The 24,251-nt window shown below is 39.7% G+C and overlaps 1 protein-coding gene across 4 annotated transcripts in view; it reads left to right on the forward strand.

Moving 5' to 3' along the window:
- LOC136758489 (nuclear receptor subfamily 6 group A member 1-A) overlaps positions 1-24,251 on the forward strand; it is a 175,372-nt gene that overhangs the window by 30,053 nt on the left and 121,068 nt on the right. For all 4 annotated transcript variants that reach the window (XM_066712898.1, XM_066712899.1, XM_066712896.1 and 1 more), the window contains exon 2: positions 3,465-3,512. In XM_066712898.1, the coding sequence (XP_066568995.1) occupies positions 3,465-3,512 (48 nt within the window). The remainder of the gene's footprint in view (positions 1-3,464; positions 3,513-24,251) is intronic.

Below are 24,251 nucleotides of genomic sequence, written 5' to 3' on the forward strand. Positions count from 1 at the left end.
GGTGAGTACATCTGGATAACAAAAAAAGTTTGGCAGTGCTGTTTTTTGCAAACACTGAACTGTGTCCTTATTCTTGATTTTACACATTTCTCATTGGGACTAAATTATAGTTTTAAAGTATTTCATAGTGACTGAGATTCTAGTGCTATGCACTGCAGATATTCTTTAAAAATAATTTCATTAGGAGGAGATTGTTTTAGCCTTGGGGTCCTCATGTGTGTCCTATTTTACTCTCCCTGATGAATTTTCTTTTCTTGAATTCAGATTTGTAAACCCCTTTATGTGAGTATATTGGAGCAGAGTGGGACTGGACCTTGGTGCTGTCAACACTGTGCTCAGTTCAGCTGTGCCACCCAGTTCTTTAGACTGACAGAGCCAGTAAGATTGAGAGCAGGAGGGGAGTGCGGTTTTCCAAAAGAAAATAATGTGGAAGACTGTCATTCAGATTGATAGTCTCTAGTTTGCTTAGTTGTTTCACTATCTATGATACAAGATGGGAACTGATCTTGATCCAGATAAAATCAGCCTACTAAGCCACCATTTACATTTATATAAATATGTGATGAAGATGTTTCCTGTATTTAGATTTAATTTCCTTCAGTTGCATTTCACAGTCAAGACTTTTGCAGTGTCCATATGTATTAAACTATTTTCTTTCCCACATAGATTAATTTGCCACGCTTGATGTGAAACTTTAAAAAAAGTACCTACTTGGATTGGCTGGAGGATATTGAACATTTCATATAGAGTTAGCATAGTGCTGGATATCTATATAACTTTTAAATTACAACATTGTATAAATGTAATGCATTACAAAATGTGAGTCATGACTTGAGATTAGCGATTGTTTGTATTTAATGATTCTAAAAGCTGGAAAATAATATTTTTCCTGAAAAGAGCCCATCTTTGTTTGTGAGGATGAAAGCCACTGAATGAATGAATGGCCAGAGTTCATAAAGCCCTGTTTGTCTCAGACCTTGGAGTATCGTACTTCTCAGTCTGTTGAATTTGTGAGATTTAAAAGATGAAATACAAGAATGGTGCAGGAAGTTAATGAATCCCCATATTTTCCAATATGCTGCTCCATGCTTCACTATTATACTATACTATTAGGCTCTCTGATTTTAGAACTTTTGGCTGTTGCTTTTTAAATGCTTTATTGTAGTCGCAGCGTAAGATTTGATATGATTGTCTGCAACACAAATGAAGCAGAATAGTCTGTTTGCTGTGTGGTAAGTTCTCTGTAACCTGCTCTGGTGCAAATTATAAGACTGAATTGTGAAATAGTTGGGCAGGGTCTGTAACGAATGACTATGCTTAGCTTACTTGTAAAGTAAATATTTCAGTTTTACACACTTATTATATTCGAGTTTCTTTAGGTTTAATATAAGAAAAAAAATTGTAATGCAACCATGGCTTTAAAATCTAATCTAGAAAATAGTCTATACAATTTAATTGTCTAGCTCATATCTGAGGTAATAGAAAAGGATCAATAGTTATTTTGCTAAATGTAATATTGTCATTTTTTGCCATTGCAGGTTTTACACTAGGAATTTTTTAAGATACTCTCATAACATTCATTATACCAAAACATTAACTTCTTAATCAAGTTTGATAACATTGCTAAAAAAAATGGGAGTAGAGCAAAACTCCTGAATGTTAGTAATTATGCTACTGAGATTAAGCTCTCCTTCATCGAAAATCAAAACAGATTTTCACAGTTGTCTGAATGTTGAATAACTTTTTTACATTTAAATTAAGATGAGCTGACAAATCAATAAAATGTGGCACATATGTTTAACTATCTGGTCTGTCCAAAAAACAATGCCCATGTCTCAAAAAACAGAAAAGTTAGTGATGTCCTAATATAGCAGGAGAAAAAAGAAAGCTTGCACAACAGCTTTGCTAAAAACAAAAGACATGGAAGACAATGGCAAAGCTCGCCTCCAATGCAGGATAATAGCATTAGGCAGATGTGGGCTGATGATTTGATTCCAGTGTGGATAGATCGAGGCTTACACTGCAGGAGATGATACAATTTGCAAACAACAGGGCAGAATGCAAGAAAGGTGGGAGGCAGCTTAAGTTCACTGGGCCCGTGTCCCCCGACGCCACTCTCCCTGTCCCCCGGCTTCAAAGGTAGACAATAGAGGGGCGAGCGTCCGGGCCGAAGCAATGGGACCACATTGGAGAAGCGTGCCCTGCTTATTGAGCCCGGCAGGTGACAGGCACATTGCACTTCAGCTCGTCTGCAGGGGGGCTGTGGAAAGAATAATTGGAATGGTCTCCATTATTGTGAGAGGCGGAAAAAAGAGTAGAGGACAAAAGTCATTTAGAGAAAAGAATTGGAGATGAATTGAGTTGTTTGGGCCAAATTCAAAACACAATTCTGTGATGTTATTACATCTCTTCTCTACAACATTTCTGAAGTTTGGGTTAGAGAAACTATTTGGGGGTAACAAAACTAACAATCTGTACTGATCTTTGCATGATATTTAGATTATTCAGCATTTGATGAGTGCATTTTTAGTTTGGAAAAAGGTTCAGAAGGGCGTTCTTTTTAATTATTATTATTATTATTATTATTATTATTATTATTATTTATTTTTTAGCAGACACCCTTATCCAGGGCGACTTACAAAACATCAGAGCATATTTAATTCCTAATGAAATCCCCCCCACATTCCTTTGTTGGTATAAATTGCTTTCCATATTGTATTTGTTGGTATTACCACAGTTTGTAGAGCCTGATATTTTCAGAGATTGATATATTCAAGTTTTTTTTTTATTAGTTTTGTTGCCCTTAATTAAGTTTCCTGAGGTGTTAAATTGAAGTTTATGGATTTATTTTATTGCATTTTGTGTGAGAAGGTGGTAAGAACATTGTGCATTATAAGATGTCAAGGTATTCTTAAAGGCGTGCTTTTGAAATAGTTTGCTACTGTCTCTATTTCTCTTTATTATAGAGCTAAATCTTTTCTCTCATTTTCCAGGAATACTTAGCTGCACCGACTTTGTCATATATATGGAACAGCATTCTGCTGTATATTGATTTTTAGTTTTAGAAGTGAATTATATGTAATTTTACAGTTTTATATTCCTGATCAAAACTATGCAAGCATGACTTTACAATTTGATTATTGAGGACAGTAAGGTAATATGTATGACTTGGTTTCTGTGTGTTTTGCTATCCTCCTTGAACAGTTTCATTTGTATGCACAACATCTGTCACAATAACATAGTTTAAAGCTCTAAGCACTGAATTGTAAACTATAGTTGCAGTTCTATCATTTTAAAGAGCCTGCTTCAGCAAATTAGCAATCTTCTTTTCATTAAAGGAAACAATTAATGCCAGAAGGTACTTAGACATACTGGAGAATACAAGGGGTTTATTTTAAACTCTTCTGTGATCTTTCTGTGTTGCAGTAATGTGATGCTTAATGTTGTTCTTTAATTCTCCCCAGGATTCTATGCAGATCACCCGCTAGAGACGGAGCAGTCGGACGGGATTGGTGAGTTTAATATCAGTTGAATTCATCACCACAGATATGGGTTATGGAGCTTTATTTCTCTTCTCCATGACATAATTTGTTCTTTCCTCCTTCATTTATTTTCTCTTGTATGAAACAATGAGGAGAAATCCATTACCTTTATCTCTTTGAACCTGCAGTACCGTCACTTCACTACTGACACAAGACAGACCTGTGTCTAAAATCATTGTGTATTGATTGTAGGTACTGTGCATGTACAACATTTTGTATATCACCTACACAAGATCAGTTTTGTGGGATCCTCAGAGTTTCAAAGCCCCCTGGTTCGTGCAGTCTTCAGAACATGTCATATTTGCTTGCAGAGGATGTTTTTTTGTTTTGATGTTCTCAAAAATAATGTAGGTGGAAAATGTTTGCAATTGTCAAGTAGTTTTGGTGCCAAGGTGACACTTATTTATTAAACTGTCATAGAAGTTGCCCCCCCTCCCTGAGGTGTTCAGTCTACCTTAGTAGAAAAGTAAGCATTTGATATTAAATATGTAAGACAACCATCTTCTGCATAAATCAATTTGAGATGTTTTTATTGGAATACTAAGACTACTGCTTTTGAATAACAGATAACAATAATCACATCAAAATGAAAACCTCTGGAGGCATCAAATGTTTTTTAAGGCAACAACATTATGAGTTAATACTGTATGTTACTTGCAGCTGGAATACCATTATGGAAATGTTGATATCGGATGACCTCTGTGCAACAGGTGACTGTGATGCGGCGAGGTTTTGTTTAGGGACAGCAAGCTCAGGGCACCTGTTATAGAGATACCTAGATATTTAGGTTCATGCAAATACTCTAGAAATGCATTTTTCCGATGAAGTGATCCCAAGTATGGTTTGGGTTTATTGTTTATAAAGCCATTGTTTCATTCACTTCTTTCGAAATAAGGAAGAGCTCTGTGCTCGTTTAATTAAGTATTGCTGCCGCATAATTGCCATTCATTCTCCGCTGAGTTCCTGCAATTCAGATCTAAGGATGCTGACAGAAAAATCAAGAAATCAAAACCGTTAATGACTGAATTCCAGCATTTGGAATCGTGTCAGATCCAGATTGCCACGTTATGTGTGTCTGATGTGTTCCCAATAAAGACAACATTATGATTTCTGCCAGGTTATTCAAAACTGACCTTCATCATATTATCTGCTATAGCTCTGTTATAAACAAATTACTTTGACTTAACATAGTGTACATTGTGTACATTGTGTCTATTGCCTACAGGTTCAGAACTACAGATTTAGAGCCCATAAGATCAGATTTTCCTGTTCCCTGTTCACTGCTCAATGCTGGCCATCCATTACGTCTGCAATGTGTCATTTTTGCCAGCTGAAGAAGTTCAGTCTGATGTGTGACCAACAAAATGTACTACATATCCAATGTAGGGGCATCAGTCTGTAATGGGGAGGTCTATAATGGGGAGGTCTGTAATGGGGAGGTCTGTACCCCTATGGATAGGTCCCATTTCTCAACCCAACTGGAGATACCACATCATGGATTTAATTTTGTCTGTACCGTTCTTCAATCACACACTGACTCGCTGAAGTCACACAGTGCAGGCAATCACATCTGAACCTCTGAGAGGTCAAGGTACTCAATTATTGGTGATCATGATTTCTTAACACTTATAGAAAGTGCTTTCTCTGCTTCTGGTTCAGTTGAAGCTTTGACTGCCAAATGTAGCCAAACATTACGTGGGTTGTTCTTAGTAGCTACTACATTATAATTGCTCTTGCCTGAGAAGAATAACATCAAGTGAGGAATGTGAAGGCATACCTGCTCATTGTATGTTGTCTATAGTTCCGATCATGTCAAGATCCTGAGTTGCTACATTCATGTTATAGAGGGGAAACTGGGTTTAATTATATAAAATGATTGAGATATTTAACAAACGATGCTGTGGCAAATTTATGCTGTGCCATTTGTGTATGTGTGTGTATGTACGTTCTGCTCCGTGGTGTACTTTAAACTGCCTGGATACTAAAGCACAAGCAAATCCTTTATCCAGATTTGTTTTGCAGGAAATCAATGAATTTGGCCGGAGTGCGTTACCGTTTGCTAACTGCCGTACTACCTCATCACATGGCCTGTTGCCTGAGCTGCAAACTTAATACATTATCCAATGATGACGACTTGCACTTTGAGAATCCCTTTGATTGTTAATGCTTTGGTGAGCTCACCCGATACCATAATTTACTGTCCCATAACAGCCATTACCGCTACAGAAGCATGGTGCAAGGTAAAAGCTACTGTATCTCATTGTACACAAGGGGCTGTGGAGAGGGCAATTTGGAATGATTTATTGATGATTAAAGCATAGCTAAATTGTTTTACTGCGATTATAATCTGTCACCTTGTCTTTATTACTCCGTTTAATGCAAAGGACTTGTTTCTGTCACATGTCTGAGAGGGCTTGACCCATCTGGCACAATCAGAGCTATCGAGCATCGCGCCCTTGTTGTCTGCGATTTAACAACTGTCTTCAGGATGCAGTTAAAGCTTATGAATATAAAGTGTTAGTGTTTATCTTGCCTTCTTTATTTTTTGTTTTCTATTTAGCCTTTCCGCCTCTAAGAAAACCTTCCTGTCATTCAGTGACATTTCCCCTGAGGCTGTTTGCAAGGGCACACTGAACACACTCACATTGTGACACTAATTGCACAAGGCTCTACACACCGAGAGGCAGCAAACCATACAATGCACTGGGTCTGTAAACACTATGACTTCTGAATGACAGGGACATAAGGAAGGGTTTGAATGGATGAGGAAACTGTTCTCATAAGCATATGTATACATGTATTCATTTATGTGTGTTTATGTATCATCATCAGCCCATATCGGCCTCCACTTACTTCGATCTACAGCTTTTTTTTTTTTTTTTTTATGTTTCACGCCTACTAAGTTTATTATTTAATTTTCCCATCTTTTATGTGACAGTCTTCCAGGTCTTTTTAATCTCTTGGGATCCATTTGATAGCTTTCTTTGTTTCTGTTTTCATTTGTTCTCGCATCCATTCATTTATTTGTATATTTTTTCTTCTTATTCCAAGCATACACTTATCTGGTATTGGTTTAATATTGAGGCACTTTGTAAGAAGTTTAGCATGAATTTTCTCCAGGTTCTTTTCAGAGCTCAACGGTGATTCCATCATCTACAGGTGTTTTTCCATTTTTCATCTTCTTTATGGCATAAACTACTTTTTCTGAAATCACAGCTGGTATTTCATTGAGACCTTTTGTTCTTCTTAATTGCGGTCTTCACTACTATATTGGGATTTGTAGAATTCTTCTATTCTTCTGATAATCGTATCTCATACAGACGTGCTCAGATTTGTTGGTACCCTTACAGCTCATTGAAATAATGCTTCATTCCTCCTGAAAAGTGATGAAATTAAAAGCTTTTGCATCATGTATACTTGCATGCCTTTGGTATGTCATAGAATAAAGCAAAGAAGCTGTGAAAAGAGATTATTATTGCTCATTCTACAAAGATATTCTAAAATGGCCTGGACACATTTGTTGGTACCCCTTAGAAAAGATAATAAATAATTGGATTATAGTGATATTCCAAACTAATTAGTTTCTTCACATATCTCCAATCTTGTAATCAGTCATTCAGCCTATTTAAATGGAGGAAAGTAGTCACTGTGCTGTTTTGTATCATTGTGTGCACCACACTGAACATGGACCAGAGAAAGCAAGGGAGAGAGTTGTCTGAGGAGATCAGAAAGAAAATAGACAAGCATGGTAAAGGTAAAGGCTACAAGACCATCTCCAAGCAGCTTGATGTTCCTGTGACAACAGTTGCAAATATTATTAAGAAGTTCAAGGTCCATGGAACTGTAACCAACCTCCCTGGGTGGCCGCAAGAGGAACATCAACCTCAGATTGAACAGAAGGATAGTGCGAATGGCAGAAAAAGAACCAAGGATCACTGCCAAAGAGATACAAGCTGAACTCCAAGGTGAAGGTACGTCATTTTCTGATCGCACCATCCATCGCTTTTTGAGCAAAAGTGGCCTCCATGGAAGAATACCCACAATGCATATTGACAAGCCACAATCCTTCTGGGAGAATGTCCTTTGGACAGATGAGTCAAAACTGGAGCACATCAGCACTATGTTCGCAGACGAAAAAATGAATTTTTCAAAGAGAAGAACACCATACCTACAGTGAAACATGGAGGAGGCTCAGTTATGTTTTGGGGCTGCTTTGCTGCGTCTGGCACAGGGTGCCTTGAATCTGTGCAGGGCATAATGAAATCTCAAGACTATCAAAGCATTCTGCAGCGAAATGTACTGCCCAGTAGCAGAAAGCTCTGTCTCAGTCACAGGTCATGGGTCCTCCAGCAGGATAATGACCCAAAACACACAGCTAAAAGTACCCAATAATGGATATGAACAAACATTGGACTGTTCTGAAATGGCCTTCTATGAGTCCTGATCTGAATCCCATTGAACATCTATGGAAAGAGCTGAAACTTACATTCTGGAGAAGGCACTCATCACACCTGAGACAGCTGGAGCAGTTTGTTCAGGAAGAGCGGGCCAAACTACCTGTTAACAGGTGCAGAAGTCTCATTGAGAGCTACAGAAAACGTTTGATTGCAGTGATTGCCTCTAAAGGTTGTGCAACAAAATATTAGGTTGAGGGTCCCATAATTTGTCCATGCCATTTTCATTTGTTTTATTATTTACAATATTATGTTGAAAAACAACATGGAATAAACAATGTTGGATGCCAATTACTTTTGTCCATTTCAAGAAATGTCAGAGAAAATTGTGCATTCTTCGTTTTTTTGTGAAGGGGTACCAGCTTTTTTAGGGCAATGGTTTGGTTCTTTCCCATAATGTTTGCATTATTTTCAATTGTATTTTAATTAGGTTGCTGTTTAAACTTCCTTACATCTTCATTAATGTTTCTTAACTGTTTTGCACAGCTCAATGTAATTAACTTTTGATTTAGGGTCTTGACTGGATTTAATTTCTCTTGTTCTCTTGTTTGTTGTGAGATCTTTTTATCTTGTTGTGATGTATCGAGCCCTCCAATTTCTCTTGTTTTCATGGTGTCACTCACTCTCTTTAATCGCACAGCTGTGATGCGTGTGGGTCTTCTTGTTGATCATGAAGTACACCACATCCTTTCTTCAATTCTAATTTGTACTGTGCTTGACAATTACTGAGGTTCGTGATGTCGATTGCTTGTTTGGTTTCTTTATTAATTTTCTTTTTTCCACTTTTTGAGATTAATTCTGCACTGAAGCATCCTGTGATTGCTTCCAGTATCGAGTCTGTTTAGGACCGTGCAGTCTTCTGTTAGATGTGTATAGTGAATTAAGATGTTAAATGCTATTTTTATGTGCTGGTGTTGCTAATATGAATTAGTATTGCTTGGCTGTAGGGCTATTTAAAGGAGAAGCTGAGAAACATTTTGGCAGGATAAGGGCCTTTATTGATTCAAGTCTAGCTATATGCATTGAGTATAAGGTCATTGTTGTGGTTGAAATGCCATTATTGTCTGCTGGTGTTGCTAAACCAATATATACTTGCATATATATGAATAACACAATTGTTGACAACCTGTTAATGAAGACATTCTTCTTGTTTACCATGAGAGCGTTTGTCGATACTCGAGGGAAGGCCGCTGCCCCCTGCCTATTGTCTCTGTTAAAGAGAGAGTTGCGCCCCAGTTTCTGCCCTGATTCGTCCTGTGCTTCAGAGAAAACTGTTATCTGTTCATCACTCTGAACAGGTGCACACACACCACGGGGGTGGCTGTGTGGGTTTCTGACACTCGTATCTGACCAGCTGTTGAGATGCTGGGTAGCGGGTTCTGCTGTTAAGGGAGGACATTAGTTGCAATCAACAACAGCAGCTTGTAATGAGCAGAGGTTTCTGGAATTTTCCATTCTTATTTTTGGTCATGTGATGTTGCTTAAATTTTATTTGATGATGATTCCCTATGCTATTGAAACTTGTGCGGTGGAAATTAACAAAACATTTTTTTTTAAAAAATTTTTTAATCTTGATTGGGCAGCGGAATCTATTTTGATATTTGAACACAAGCGTTGACAAATATTAATCACCCCCACCCCTCCTGCAATTAGGATGCAGCTGATTAAAGATATAAATTCAAGTTGTAAAAAGGAAAATAATCAAAACATTCAAGCCTTATTATTATATATTCTTAATTAAAATAACAGCATAACAAATTTAAGAGCTAATAAGCTTTATAACCATCTAAGCAAATGCATGGTATTACCAATTGTACTGGGACACAGTGCAGGACTGCTTTTTCGTTGTATTTAATATGGTGTAGATCTTCATGTCTGCTGCAGTCTTCTTGATAGATGACTGGAGGTGTACTGTGCCATTTCTCAAGCACTGCACTTTCTGGTGCAACAAGAGAAGTTGATCTCTGTGGTTCCCGACTGATTTACCATTCCAATTCATCCCAGAAGTGTTTGGTAGCAATAAAATACCAGACACCCGTATCAACGCTGGCAGGACACTGTTGTCCAGAATATCACAATAAGTGCTGGTGGACCAAAAGTAATTAAGTAAATAAAACTACGTAGCTCATGACTTCTGGTGTAATACATTACTGGGGAGGAAGCTTAGTCACAGATCCTTGGGTGAACTTTTGATTTTGGAAAAGTGTAGAGAGAAATGTTGGCAGTTCTGTCTGGTAATTATCCATAATAAGTAAACTGTCTACACTCCTTATAGGAGAGGGATTGATGCACATCCACCTTAAGAGGGAGACGGAAACTAATCACATCTCTAATCCAGTAGCAGCACCGAGGAGTCGTTTTGCTGGCATTGAACTCTGTCTTAAAGAAACAGGAGTCAGGCTCCAGAGAACCATAACTGCGAGTCTGGGAATATGCGTGGAAACAGTCTGTGCCAGATAGCCAAAGGTCAAGTCAGAAAGCAGATGTATCTGATGATGAAGTGAAACAAACTAAGGATTGCCGTGAACGATTGTTCTGACCTGTGCCACAGAACTCGATTAATGATACAAATATTACTGAATCACTTTCAGTACGAGTCTGTCTCTTTAATACTGCTTGCTAAGCTCCTACTGGGCAGAGGGAGGAATACACTGTCTCTGGAACTTTTACTTGCTCTCAAATGAACCTGCTTTTTCAGCTGCCAAGTAGGTCTGGCACCTTTCCACATCCGAGCAGGGATTTCCCAGATGTTGCTCTGCTACTGCAATCTATCATAATGGGTGGCATAACCTTAGCAATTATATTAATGTTAATAAAATGAGCACTCATTTGCATTGACGAGGGAAGGTTGCAGGGCCAACTGTGCCTAATTAGGAAAGGTGTGCGGGATTAACAGCAAGCTCAATTATTCAGGAGTTTGAATGTGAATTTAATTAGACTACAATAATAGACAGAAACCAGGCTTTTCATATGAGCAGGCCTTGGAAAATGGGAACCCTTTGAAGTGTTTCGCTCGCTGTTTAGCACATTTCTGAATATCAACAGGAGGCTGGAATGATTATTGTTCCAGAAGAAACTAACATTGTAATGAAATGAAGAAAAGACAGAAATTACATGAAGCCCAAATTACTTAATGGAAAAATGATTGTGTGGAAAACAAATGCCAGTGTTGCAATTCTTAGTACACCATGATTTTAGCCATCTACCAAAATTAATATCCCATAATAAGGCTTTATATCTCCTACAATGATTCGTCTCTGTTTCAAATTGTTTAGCCCTCCATTTCCGTGCACGACGCGCAGTAGGAAATGGTCAGCAGGTTCATATTGTAGCATTGATGCATTTTTAATGATTCTGTTTTCAGGGATTCTACGCAGAGGCAATTGTAGGGTATGTGGGGGCCCCAGGCAAAATAATTCCTGATGGTGATGCCGCGGGCGGGGGTGGGGGCGGCGGAGTTTCTCCTGTGAGAGCGGGGGGGGCCTAGGATGCCTACCCCCTTGCGACACCCCAGATTCTATGCAGTTACAAATGGTGTGAAAATGGTGTTTGCTCATTGGCTGCTTCAGCATGTACCTACATCTGTCTAGGCACCTATCGGGAATCTTAAAATGCAGCCAAGTCCCTGTAATTTGGAAATTTTTATGGGCATTAAGGCCCGCAATAAGGGCCCTCGTGGGAATAGTCCCTGTACCATCATTCATCGCCTATGTGATGTGGAGTGTTGTCTCTCACAATGCCCGGTGGTGACGGGGGTCATTTATAATGGTCTCTCATCCCTGAGCATCACAGCACAGTGGAGATGTGGAGAGCAGGCCTCACGCTGGGGCAGCAGTCATCAAGAGCAGTAATGACCGTGACCTCCGGAGTGGGGGGGTGATAAAGTGTTTTCGTCCGGGGATACAGGGATATCGTAGTCGATACAAGTCGAGCAATTTGTTCCCTCTCATCGTGTCCCTATTCTTCCAGTTGAAGTTGAAGTGTTTCTGCAGTCATACACTGAGCGCACTCTTAACAGGTGTGTGATATGACTTGTCATTAACATGATTCATTACGAATATGACGCCTTGCAGGAGTCAGTGTGGACTGAACAACTATAGTCCAGCTTTGGACTGGGGTGTATAAGCAATCAGTCACTTTGCCTTCTAATGTGTGATATACACAACACACACTATACTTACTTGTCTTTATTCATGTATTATTATTTTCCTTACACATGTTTATTCATCACAGGATTCAAAGCTCAATTACTGAATTGATTTGTTTTTAAATCGTATCATTTCCATCATGAGGTACAGACTCTCTCCTGGGTGCAGCTTGTTATGAACCATGTGTTTGAAGCATGCTGGGAAAACCAGTCATCTGATACCCAGATCTCGGAAACCTGATTAAACTTGTTACCTGTCTGCATAAATGATTTCATTTGTCTAAATTAACCTAAATAAACTGCAATATGTCATAGCTTTCAATTAAAGAGCACTATGGGCATAGTGATAATAATCAAATTAGCAACCACAGCTGTTATGCTGTCACTTTACAATGTTAAATGGTAGTTTTTAGTGCTCTCTCTGAACTGTTTATATGCATTACTAATGCATTAGCTGCCACTGTAATTGCATTCTGGTTGTCGTGTATCTGGGGCTGCACTGTAACTGACATCTCCGCTTCCTTTTCAGTTAGACACAAACCCTTATAATGTGTACTACATTAGTCCATGTCTTGGCGGCAGGGTAGGCATAATAGGTGAGAGCTACAGTAATTGTGAGTGTGTCCTAACGGGAAATGTATACTCTGTTATAGGTCGAGCCACATCAAGTCCTGAGCCACATCCCTGCAGTATTTATTGGTGTATGTAAATCAGTTGTTGTAGCTCAGTTTGAAGATCTCAGGGGAAATTGAAACCAGATTACTCTAATTTCTTAATATAAAATACATAGAATTATGTTGTTTTTTTTAAATCTAAATTGATACCTTTTACAATTTAAAATAATAGATTTTTTAAACTGACTATAGTCTATTTTGTTTTAAAATATGATTAATAGATTGCTGGGGTTGTGTGATATTTTCTTTAACATTTGTTTTCCCACTATATTTCTATATTCATATTAATGATATTCTCTGTGTAAGTTTGGAGTGCAGTACTAGTAATGTCCACACGGTGGCTTTTGGAGCAGAGATTTTTTAACGGATTTGAGAAAATAAGAGATGATGTACCATGAACTGGCTGTACTGTACAGGATGTGGCCAAAGACAGGAACATTACTTCCCTCAGCGCTGGAGAAAATGCACGGAGATGTGAAAAATATATTTTTGTTCCATGCAGTAAACATGACTTGAAAGCAATTTTTTAAATAAGTGTATTGAAATCTTCTTTATTGTTCCTGTCTGTACGGTTTCATTTCCAGAATGTTTTCCCACTAGTGCCTGTTTTAGGATGTTAAATGGGTTTGCACTTTAGAGTTGCTTATTTGTCAGTTTTTGCAGTCACCTGGCATCTGCTTTATACAACCCTGGAGGACTCAGTGTGACGTACACTCACCTAAAGGATTATTAGGAACACCTGTTCAATTTCTCATTAATGCAATTATCTAACCAACCAATCACATGGCAGTTGCTTCAATGCATTTAGGGGTGTGGTCCTGGTCAAGACAATCTCCTGAACTCCAAACTGAATGTCTGAATGGGAAAGAAAGGTGATTTAAGCAATTTTGAGCGTGGCATGGTTGTTGGTGCCAGATGGGCCGGTCTGAGTATTTCACAATCTGCTCAGTTACTGGGATTTTCACGCACAACCATTTCTAGAGTTTACAAAGAATGGTGTGAAAAATGAAAAACATCCAGTATGCGGCAGTCCTGTGGGCGAAAATGCCTTGTTGATGCTAGAGGTCAGAGGAGAATGGGCCGACTGATTCAAGCTGATAGAAGAGCAACTTTGACTGAAATAACCACTCGTTACAACCGAGGTATGCAGCAAAGCATTTGTGAAGCCACAACACGTATAAACCTTGAGGCGGATGGGCTACAACAGCAGAAGACCCCACCGGGTACCACTCATCTCCACTACAAATAGGAAAAAGAGGCTACAATTTGCACAAGCTCACCAAAATTGGACAGTTGAAGACTGGAAAAATGTTGCCTGGTCTGATGAGTCTCGATTTCTGTTGAGACATTCAGATGGTAGAGTCAGAATTTGGCGTAAACAGAATGAGAACATGGATCCATCATGCCTTGTTACCACTGTGCAGGCTGCTGGTGGTGGTGTAATGGTGTGGGGGATGTTTTCTTGGCACACTTTAGGCCCCTTAGTGCCAATTGGGCATCGTTTAAATGCCACGGCCTACCTGAGCATTGTTTCTGACCATGTCCATCCCTTTATGACCACCATGTACCCATCCTCTGATGGCTACTTCCAGCAGGATAATGCACCATGTCACAAAGGTCGAATCATTTCAAATTGGTTTCTTGAACATGACAATGAGTTCACTGTACTAAACCGGCCCCCACAGTCACCAGATCTCAACCCAATAGAGCATCTTTGGGATGTGGTGGAACGGGAGCTTCGTGCCCTGGATGTGCATCCCACAAATCTCCATCAACTGCAAGATGCTATCCTATCAATATGGGCCAACATTTCTAAAGAATGCTTTCAGCACCTTGTTGAATCAATGCCACGTAGAATTAAGGCAGTTCTGAAGGCGAAAGGGTGTCAAACACAGTATTAGTATGGTGTTCCTAATAATCCTTTAGGTGAGTGTATATATCACAAACATTGGACAGGCTAGGCAAAACTGAATTTCCTCAATTTACTCTATATATGATATAGGTCATACTGGGATCCTAAGGGTTAAAATGCTCCCCTAAATGGGCACTCAGGGCCATGATTCCAGCTCTGTCAGCGCTGTGTGAAGGTGGATGTTTCGTAGTCGTGTCAATGCCGATGCCTCAGTCGGGTGTTAATGCTGTCACACTGTCACAGAGCATTAGGCTGCACTGCTGGGAACGGGAAGAATAAATGCTAAACAACCTATGAACATTGGGTCAGGTGAAAAAGCAGTTTTAAAAAAAGTTTTAGAGTTAGTACAGTGTTTAGCTTCCAGGGATTTCAAATTACATCTGAGGGAAGGGGTGTTAATGCAGGGAATGTAAAGCCGGAGAGTAGGATGTGATCTATTTATTAATGTATTTATTGTACCTGTTTTGGGGTTTGTCCATGACACATGGTCAATGAATAGATGCTCGGTTCAATGTTCCTATCATGTGGACAGCACAATCTACGGCAGCGTGCCTCCGATCACCATACTGTGGCATCATTTTGCCATTTCTGGTTCAGAGGAGAGACTTGTACCTAGCTTTGTGCCGACATCCAATCCAGTATCAGCCTGCATTTTCTTCCCAGTATTTACCTGCCACAGACTCGCAAAGTTTCTGACATATGATTGCTTCAGTCTTCAAGGCAGTATAGGAGATTTAACACGATATCCTTATGTGAACTGAAACTCATTTGTGCAGGATTTCTAAATGTTCAAATGCCTGAGAACTTTTCACCTGGTAGGAAAACTGACACCTAAAGTAAGCAAACGTTTTTCTTTTCATTCTGCAAATTTGCATTTTCTTTTTATAAAATAATTACTTATTTTTGATGGTCTTCTTAAACCCTGGAATATTTATACATATTTATATATAAAATCCATACCTGTGTTCTTCCTTGCAAATGTGTGGCTCTAATCTCTAACCTGTAAGGATTTAAAATAAAATATAATAATAAAGACAACAAAGAAATCAAACACATCAAATCAAAAAGAAACCTCACAGCTCACAGATTGGAATTTTGCATCCTTTTTTTTTTCCCCTTTCCTTTTATTTTTTATTTAAATAAAGGCCCGTGTCCGTGAACTTTGAAGGGAGGTGACCTCTTAAAATCTCATTCCTTATGCGTGTTTTCCACAGCTGGGTTGTTATTGGGAGTCCAATGCTATGACTCAGGTTCAGTCGAAGTTCATTTCTACCCTGCTCCTTGGCTCAGCCCCACGGCCTGTCATTGGGGCAGTCAAAGGTCGGACACAGTTCAGCACTGCATGACCTTTTGCTCCTCACGTAACCCAGGGGTCCCGATTCTGAATGCTCTGCCTGGGCCTTTTTTCCCAGTGGCGGTGTTTACTGTGGAGCTGTAAAACTTTGGGAACAAGGAATAACTTAGGTCCGAGGAACTGTAAAACCTGTTTGTTAAGAATGGGTGGCATTGTTGCTTAAAGCAGGAGAAATAATTGATTTATGTTATGGTGCCCAATAAGGTAATAAACCGGGGAGGGGTATAAAGCCGCCACCACATGACTCTGCGAGGGTCCGGCACTGTCATTTCTGTAGTCTTCAATGGGCATCTCTACAATCTGGGGGTCAACAGTTTTAGAAGAAGTATTAATCCTTTTCACTGCGGGCAGGGCTTGTAAACAGTGTATTATTCGCAATAAGAATCAGTGCCCTTCATTTACTGACCGGAGGAAAGGTCAAAGGGTAAATAGTTGTACTGGCAACAGCTGTTCCCACCAGTGGCTTTGTTCTGTCCTTTCCTTCTGTGTTCCTTAAAAATAAAAAATAAATATAAAAATTGTATGTATGTGAGCAGTCATGTATTTTTGCTTTCCCACCGAAATGTGCTGTATCTGTATTTTTCTTAAATACAACCAAACAGTGGACATCTCATTGTAGCTAAAATCTATAGTGTTGTTACAAATCTCCCTAATTAACTATACAATTTCCAATGAAAGTACATTTTAAAAACACATAAACTGTTTCAAGGGTATGATTGTTATTGGTGATCAAAAGTGTTTTTTCCCCAGATCTCAAACTATGCAGTCTCATCTGTTGTACAATCGTACAGTACATTAGTGTAGATAATATCAGCAATAATAAATCACACAGTCTCTGCTACCTTTTGGAAGGCAGTGGCCGAGCCATTGATCACCGCTGCTGTAATTGTGTTATTCTGTCTCTCGTTTGCTTGTGTGTACCCCCACAAGTAGCTGAGCGGGCTGGAAGCTGGCTTTACTAGAACTTTATCTGAGCAAAGAGATGCTGAGTGTGGCTTTTTATTTTGAATATTCGTGTTGGATTGGTGTTAAAAACGAATGGGCTAAAAGAGTTTTATTTATGCTGCCTGTATTGTAACTATTGAGTTTGACTGTACATGTATATAAGCACCCATTATCCGCCCCCCACCAATATCTAATAAATGCATTAAAGGGAATTATAAAATAAAACTAAGGGAGCGAGGATTCCTTCTTGTTGAATTGAGAAGACTGATAGTCAGAGTTCAACTGTTCGAGCCTACGGTTGGCCACCAATGCATGAGGAGGCGGGGGGTGCAGCTCCGTGGGTGTCTGATATTTGATAAATTGCTGCAGATGTTTGCAGGTATACGTTTCGCTCTGAAAGAGGGTGTGGGTTCAGTTGACCGGTTCTGTCATGCTGTCCTCCAACGTCACACACACACACACACACACACACACACACACACACCCACGCACACAGGGATAGATAGAGAGAGAGAGAGAGAGAGAGAGAGAGAGGGATGGAGAAAGCGCGGGAGTCCACGGCCATCTGGTCGCCAGGGGAGGGGGTGTGATGTGGGTGTTCATCTGCCACACACAGCAGCAGGTACGATTCCTGGGAACATCTGCTGACCTCCTCCTCTGGTGCTCTGTGGAGCAGCAACTGCCCCCAGCACTGCCTCCTCTCACTGGAGCCCTCCCAGCCGTGCTGGCCACCTCGGCAAACACAAAGCTGGCTTTATCTCCCGCTAAAGCTCCCAGTCAGACCCATGATGACGGATCAATTTGAAGAACTGATTTCCCCAGAAATCCTTAGACATTCCAAACCACGATCACTAGACACGCTACTTTCAATCATTTATTCCTGAAAATTAACACTTCTTGGTCTTTTCCAGATCCCAAAATACTAAAATCTTTCTCTGTTCTGCAAATATCAGTGAGCTCATGAAATGCTCTCTCTCTCTCTCTCTCTCTCTCTCTCTCTCTCTCTCTCTCTCTCTATATATATATATATATATATATATATATATATATATATATATATATATATATATATATATATATATATATATATATATATATATATATATAATGACCCAAAGACTTAAAGACATATAATGACTTTTTTAAGTCATTGGGATCTTCAAAAATATACACAGAACATTTTATTTTCTTCCTAAGAAAACAACCAGTCTATTGCAATAACCAGTTGCAAATTCATATTAATATTAGGGTGTTCTGCATGTGGAATTTCCAATTTTGTATAACTTGGTCTTTATTAGTGGTCAGATAGAAATACTTTGACTGGCACATTTGTTGGTAACAGAATCCACATCCACAATATACATTGCTATACCTAGTTAGTTTATGAAAACTAGAAAGGTCTCTGATATTTGCTTGAGAAAATATTTGAGGCTTCGTCCTGGTTATGAATGAATCTCAACAATCTCAAAATGAATTGGTCAGAGAAGAAACCTCAATAATAATCTCTTATTGCTTGTGTGTGTGTGTGTGTGTGTGTGTGTGTGTGTATAATATGTGTATGTATATATATTTATAGTAATTTATTTTATAATTTGATATAAAGGTATGTATATTTCATTACACAGATTGAGTAGCCAAAAAAACAACAATTAAAGAAACAATTTGTTGATTCATGTAGTTTGGAGGAAACACGAATACATCATAACATATCGCCATTGTAATTCTTAGAAACCCCATTTTGATGATCACCAAAATTAATACGTGTAATTTATTGTGACCCAGGGATTAAGAAATCCAGAGTATTCCCCCCCACCCCACCCCCAGATAAGTGCATAATGATTTACATGGGCTGAATATACACATGATATGTTAGGCTTAAATCCACTTAACAAAAGCCATCTAGTGTCTGCTGCTAATCTAAGCAGACTGCATGCTTCAACTCCATCCCGCATGTTGCCATGGCTACACATGTCTGCCAGCCAATCCCTGCCGTTCTGCAATCAGTGCGGCCAATCAGAAGGAGGCCGAGCGGGCGCATGTGTTTGCCCTGGACTGGGTAGGTTTAAAGGCTTTTGGGGTTTGTTGGATACTGCTTACTGCGTGAAATGCAGAAACATAAAAGGTATTCCAGCACGTGAGGCCATGCCACTTAGAGAATGTGTACTTGTGGGAGCAGCTCCTGACTCTTTCCATGTTAATGGACTTCTGAATTCATGTTGCTTTCAATCGTTATGTTTTGATGGCACCATGACAAACTACATCACTTGTGTTTGCCAGGAGCTTCAAGGGGTGGTTCTTGAATTGTAGCAGCAGCTTGCCCTCATACGCACACGCAATCTGAATATGTCTCCTCATATGTGTGTAACTAAGTGTTCTTTGGTATTGAAATACATTGCAGTTGATTAATATTTATAAGAGGACATTTGTAATACTATCTAAAAGACTGCACCTTAAAAAAAAAAAAAAGTGGATTTGGATAACTTTAATTTGCTTTGAAATTATTTCTTGTGAAAACTGTAAGGGCAACTGCAAATAAATGAATTATAATTCAGAAATCTTGATTTTCATCCAAACAATAAGACATGCAAAACATAGGCCTTGGCCATTTGTCATGTTAGAAAATCGAAATGATCCGAAGTACTGCTTAACACTCCTGACATGATTTCAGACACTGTGATTATTCTATGGCAAATATAAAATGTTAAAAGTTAAACTAATTTTAATGGCAGCTCCATAAGCCATACGCATGATGGATTGACAAAAAGACTGTCATTATAAAATCTACTTACAAGTCTGGCCATCTTATTGCATTTTCACTTGGTAAAAAATGTAAGTGATTAAAAAAAGGAAGCCGAATGGTTGAGAGAGCGAAGGAGGGAGAGAGACTTTAATCATACCACTGTCAACAGTTTCAAGTTAATTTAGGGGTCGTATGTTTCAAATGTCTTTTCTTGATCCGTCATTAAATAACCAGTTAACATAAGTCACTAGTTAGTGTGTTTGGGTCATGGTGTGTAATTAATTTTGTTTGGAGATTTGTGGGGATACCCATAGTTACAGCTGGACAGTGTCAGTTTCAGACATGGTAGACTACGGTTAATGTCCGTCTATGAAATGAATTTGACTAACAGTTTTCCTTTTTTTTATGTAAATACTTCCAGATGTAAATGCAGACTGAGTTTCTGCCGTTGCTCTCACACAATGTGGTGATAATTTAGAGTGAAGGATATAGAGTGATGAAAAGAAGAACCGGATTGGCATGTTTTGGCCTATTAAGTATGAAGATATTGATACCGTTGGCCAGGTTATGGTCACCGTGCATCAATGGGCCTGTGAGAGGAGCCTGACTAACTACTTTTGCTTTTACCAGTGACCCCTAGCAGCACCCCACGATAAGACTGTGACTGATCAGGATAATATAGCGGAGCCACGGCTGCTGGGCATGTCCCACAGTGGGCTTCGGTGCATTATAGAGCCGATGAGAAGCCATTTTGTGAATTTGGGTGCAAATACTTAGGAGATGAAGAGAGAGACACACACACACACACACACACACACACACACACACACACACACACACACACACACACACACAGACACACAATGCAGGCAGCTTCCTCCGGGTGGTGCACCTCTTCAGCACGGAGGCGAAGCTGTCATCCCGTGTTAAAAGCAGGGAAGCATGGCTGAGCGTCCAGATGAATGATTTGCTGTGACAGGAGGGGGTCAGAGGAAGCTTGTCATCAGACTCCCTCGGGCAGCATGATGCGCTCTGTTCCGGGGATGGGGAAAGTGCGTGGGGGGGACTGGGATAGGAAGTTTGCTTGAACATGCAACCGAGGCTTCTGAGGAAAAAGGCAAGAATTGAAACCTCTGTTCTAAAGCACACGTGAACTTATATCTCACTGGAAATGTGCTTTAAAATAATGAGAATATATAGAGAGTTTGTTTATTACAAGTATGTTTTTCTTCATATACATTTAATTTGTTTTGATTATTGGACAATTAAATTAATGTGACGAGATTTCTGCACGGTTTACTCATGACTGCGGAGTGAATAACAAATCCACAGCGGTACATTTGCAGGACACTCTGGGAAATAATTTTCCATTTGAAAATGCAGACGCATTTTAGGGCAAAAAAAAAAAAAGGCCAGAGATATCTTCAACACCAGCCATAGCCCTGCAACCCACACAATCTAGGACACAAATCATTTCGAATGAAGTCATGCTGGCATTTAGGGCTATGAGATTCAGATGCTGACCAAGTGTTTTCTCAAATGACGCTTGGACATTTATATAACAAGTGACTCAGAGTTGCTAACCTATTTTAATCCAAACAAATGCATTAATTAATTGTTTCTTTTAATGGCTGCCTACAAAAGGCAGTGAAGCTTAAGAAATACTGCTCCTTGCTTTTATTCACATATAGATGCATTAATTTGAAATATAAGTAGTACCAATTTTAACTTCACTGCTTGTATAATATGTCCACATATTGTTGTTATTTGGTTATTGGGACCTAGGGTAGGGCGATTGTGCACGGTGTACGGTTTGCTCAAATCTTAATTGTGCCCCACTGCCATTACCCATGAGCCTTCAGTATGACAACCATAAGCATGATTCAACTAAAGGCTTCTGTTTAGACTTGCAGTGCCTGGAGAAGCATTCATAACCACAGTCCTATGTGCAGAGAAAATAAATGGCAGTTATACATGGCCATAGTGTTTATCTGGTTTAAATACTATTTATAGTTGAACTTCAGATGTGCTCTATAATCTGTAAGGAAGAGCAGTTTATCACAGACTCGCAAGTAAACTCGTATGTTTTAGCTTGTCCTCTGTGGTAGAACACGTCAGTCGCCTTCACTGTAGAAGACGTAATGGTGTTACGAACATAACCCTTGTTTGTGTTTGTTTGTGTATGTCAGCTGGATTTAGTACTGTGCCCAGTGAGATCTCGTGAAATACAGCATTTTTGCATTCACTATATACACCGATCAGCCATAACATTATGACCACCTTCCTAATATTGTGTAGGTCCCACATTTGCCGTCAAAACAGCCCTGACCCGTCGAGGCATGGACTCCACTAGACCTCTGAAGGTGTGCTGTGGTATCTGGCACCAAGACGTTAGCAGCAGATCGGACTTGTTTGTCCAGCACATCCCACAGATGCTCGATTGGATTGAGATCTGGGGAATTTAGAGGCCAAGTCAACACCTTGAAATCGTGATTCATCAGACCAGGCCACCTTCCTCCATTGCTCCGTGGTCCAGTTCTGATGCTCACGTGCCCATTGTAGGCGCTTTCGGCAGTGGACAGGGGTCAGCATGGGCACCCTTACGCAGCCCCATACGCAACAAACTGCGATGCACTGTGTGTTCTGACACCTTTCTATCAGAACCAGCATTCACTTTTTCAGCAATTTGAGCTACAATAGCTCGTCTGTTGGATCGGACCACACGGGCCAGCCTTCGCTCCCCACGTGCATCAATGAGCCTTGGCCGCCCATGACCCTGTCACCGGTTCACCGCTTTTCCTTCCTTGGACCACTTTTGATAGGTACTGACCACTGCAGACCGGGAACACCCCACAAGAGCTGCGGTTTTGGAGATGCTCTGACCCTGTCGTCTAGCCATCACAATTTGGCCCTTGTCAAAGTCGCTCAGATCCTTACGCTTGCCCATTTTTCCTGCTTCTAAGACATCAACTTTGAGGACAAAATGTTCACTTGCTGCCTAATATATCCCACCCACTGACAGGTGCCATGATAACTAGATTATCAGTGTTATTCACTTCACCTGTCAGTGCTCATAATGTTATGGCTGGTATATACATTTTAGGTTTTTCTGGAGCAGGGGCAAAATTGTTGATTTGTCATGTCCTGGCTTCCAGGGGCTGCTTATTTTGGTGCAAGTGTAACAGCAAAGCAGCTCCATTCTGACCCCGAGCCAAATCCTCCCTCATTCTAGAAGGTCTTTGATGAAGAATGCGGTTTGTCGAGTCTTCAAGGCATTGATGTCTGTGACTCCGTGTCTCCACCTGGCGGGGCCTAATGGTAAAATGTGATTGAAATACTGTGACTTGGCAGGGAGCCCACAGGATGGCAGCAGTCAGACGCTTCATTCTAAAAGCCTCGCTTGCAGGAATTATGATCACATTAAATGCCACAATAAAGGCTTTGTTTTGGAATGTTTTTATTAGTTTATTAGAATATTTTCCCACCCTCCTCTTTTAGATGCCTATTAAAACTAAATACTGGGCTGAATATAATAATATTGACAAGGATGTATTTAATGATACCTGATTTAAGGGTGTGTGGTATACTTTAGATTGATTTATTTTGTTTAACATTCACTTGTATTCAAAGAATACGGTTATAGTGACTTCATTGTACAGTCTTAGTTTTCTCTGAAATGTATGAACGTGCTCTGTGGCAATTTTTTTTGAGGGGGGACGCGCTACAGAATAAAAACTGATTGAGTTAATGTGCGGAAGTTATGGTTTAGCTGGTGTTTGAAGATGGGAGCTAGTTCTTCACAAATCCAAATATTGAAGATTGACAGTTGATCGAAAGCATGCAAACAAACAAACCTAATGCCATGGTATTGGATTCTATTCTGGAAGAGATGGCTGAAATGAAAAAAAAAAGTGCTACATAAAGGATAGTGCTTTGTTTTTGTTTTCTATAACACCATGTGAACAAATCCATTAGCGTGAAAGCATTTGCCGTTTAGTGGTATTCTTTGTTTAATGCGACTGGGAAACGAGTTGTAAGCTGTGATCATGTCTCCACACGCACATTAATATTCCCGAATCATTCTCTCCAATCGCTCGTACTGGTCTGGCACACAGCCAAGCTTTAAACGTGTCATCATATAGCGGCGATTCCATCCCTCGTTCCAGCTTAGGTGCAGATTGACCCTTTCTGATGCAAAGCGCCATCTGTAACAGATTGTATGTTGCAATTAAAATAGTTGGGATGGTATGAATTGATTTTGTCCACTCTGAGAGGACCCATTGTTGGGGCTTTGTTAGGATACATTGTTGAGGCGGAAATTCTGCCTCATCACTATTTGCCATATTTGCACTGTTGGATTCTTCAACTCCATAGCAAACCCACAAACTTAATATATCAATCTGGTTACTCCTGCTTTCTGACTGTTGCACACTGAGATGCTGTACAGTCTATTTAGTGCATGTGTGTGTGGGGGGGGTAATAT

This window comes from Amia ocellicauda, chromosome 9 (assembly GCF_036373705.1).
Source record: "Amia ocellicauda isolate fAmiCal2 chromosome 9, fAmiCal2.hap1, whole genome shotgun sequence".
NCBI classification, from domain to species: domain Eukaryota; kingdom Metazoa; phylum Chordata; class Actinopteri; order Amiiformes; family Amiidae; genus Amia; species Amia ocellicauda.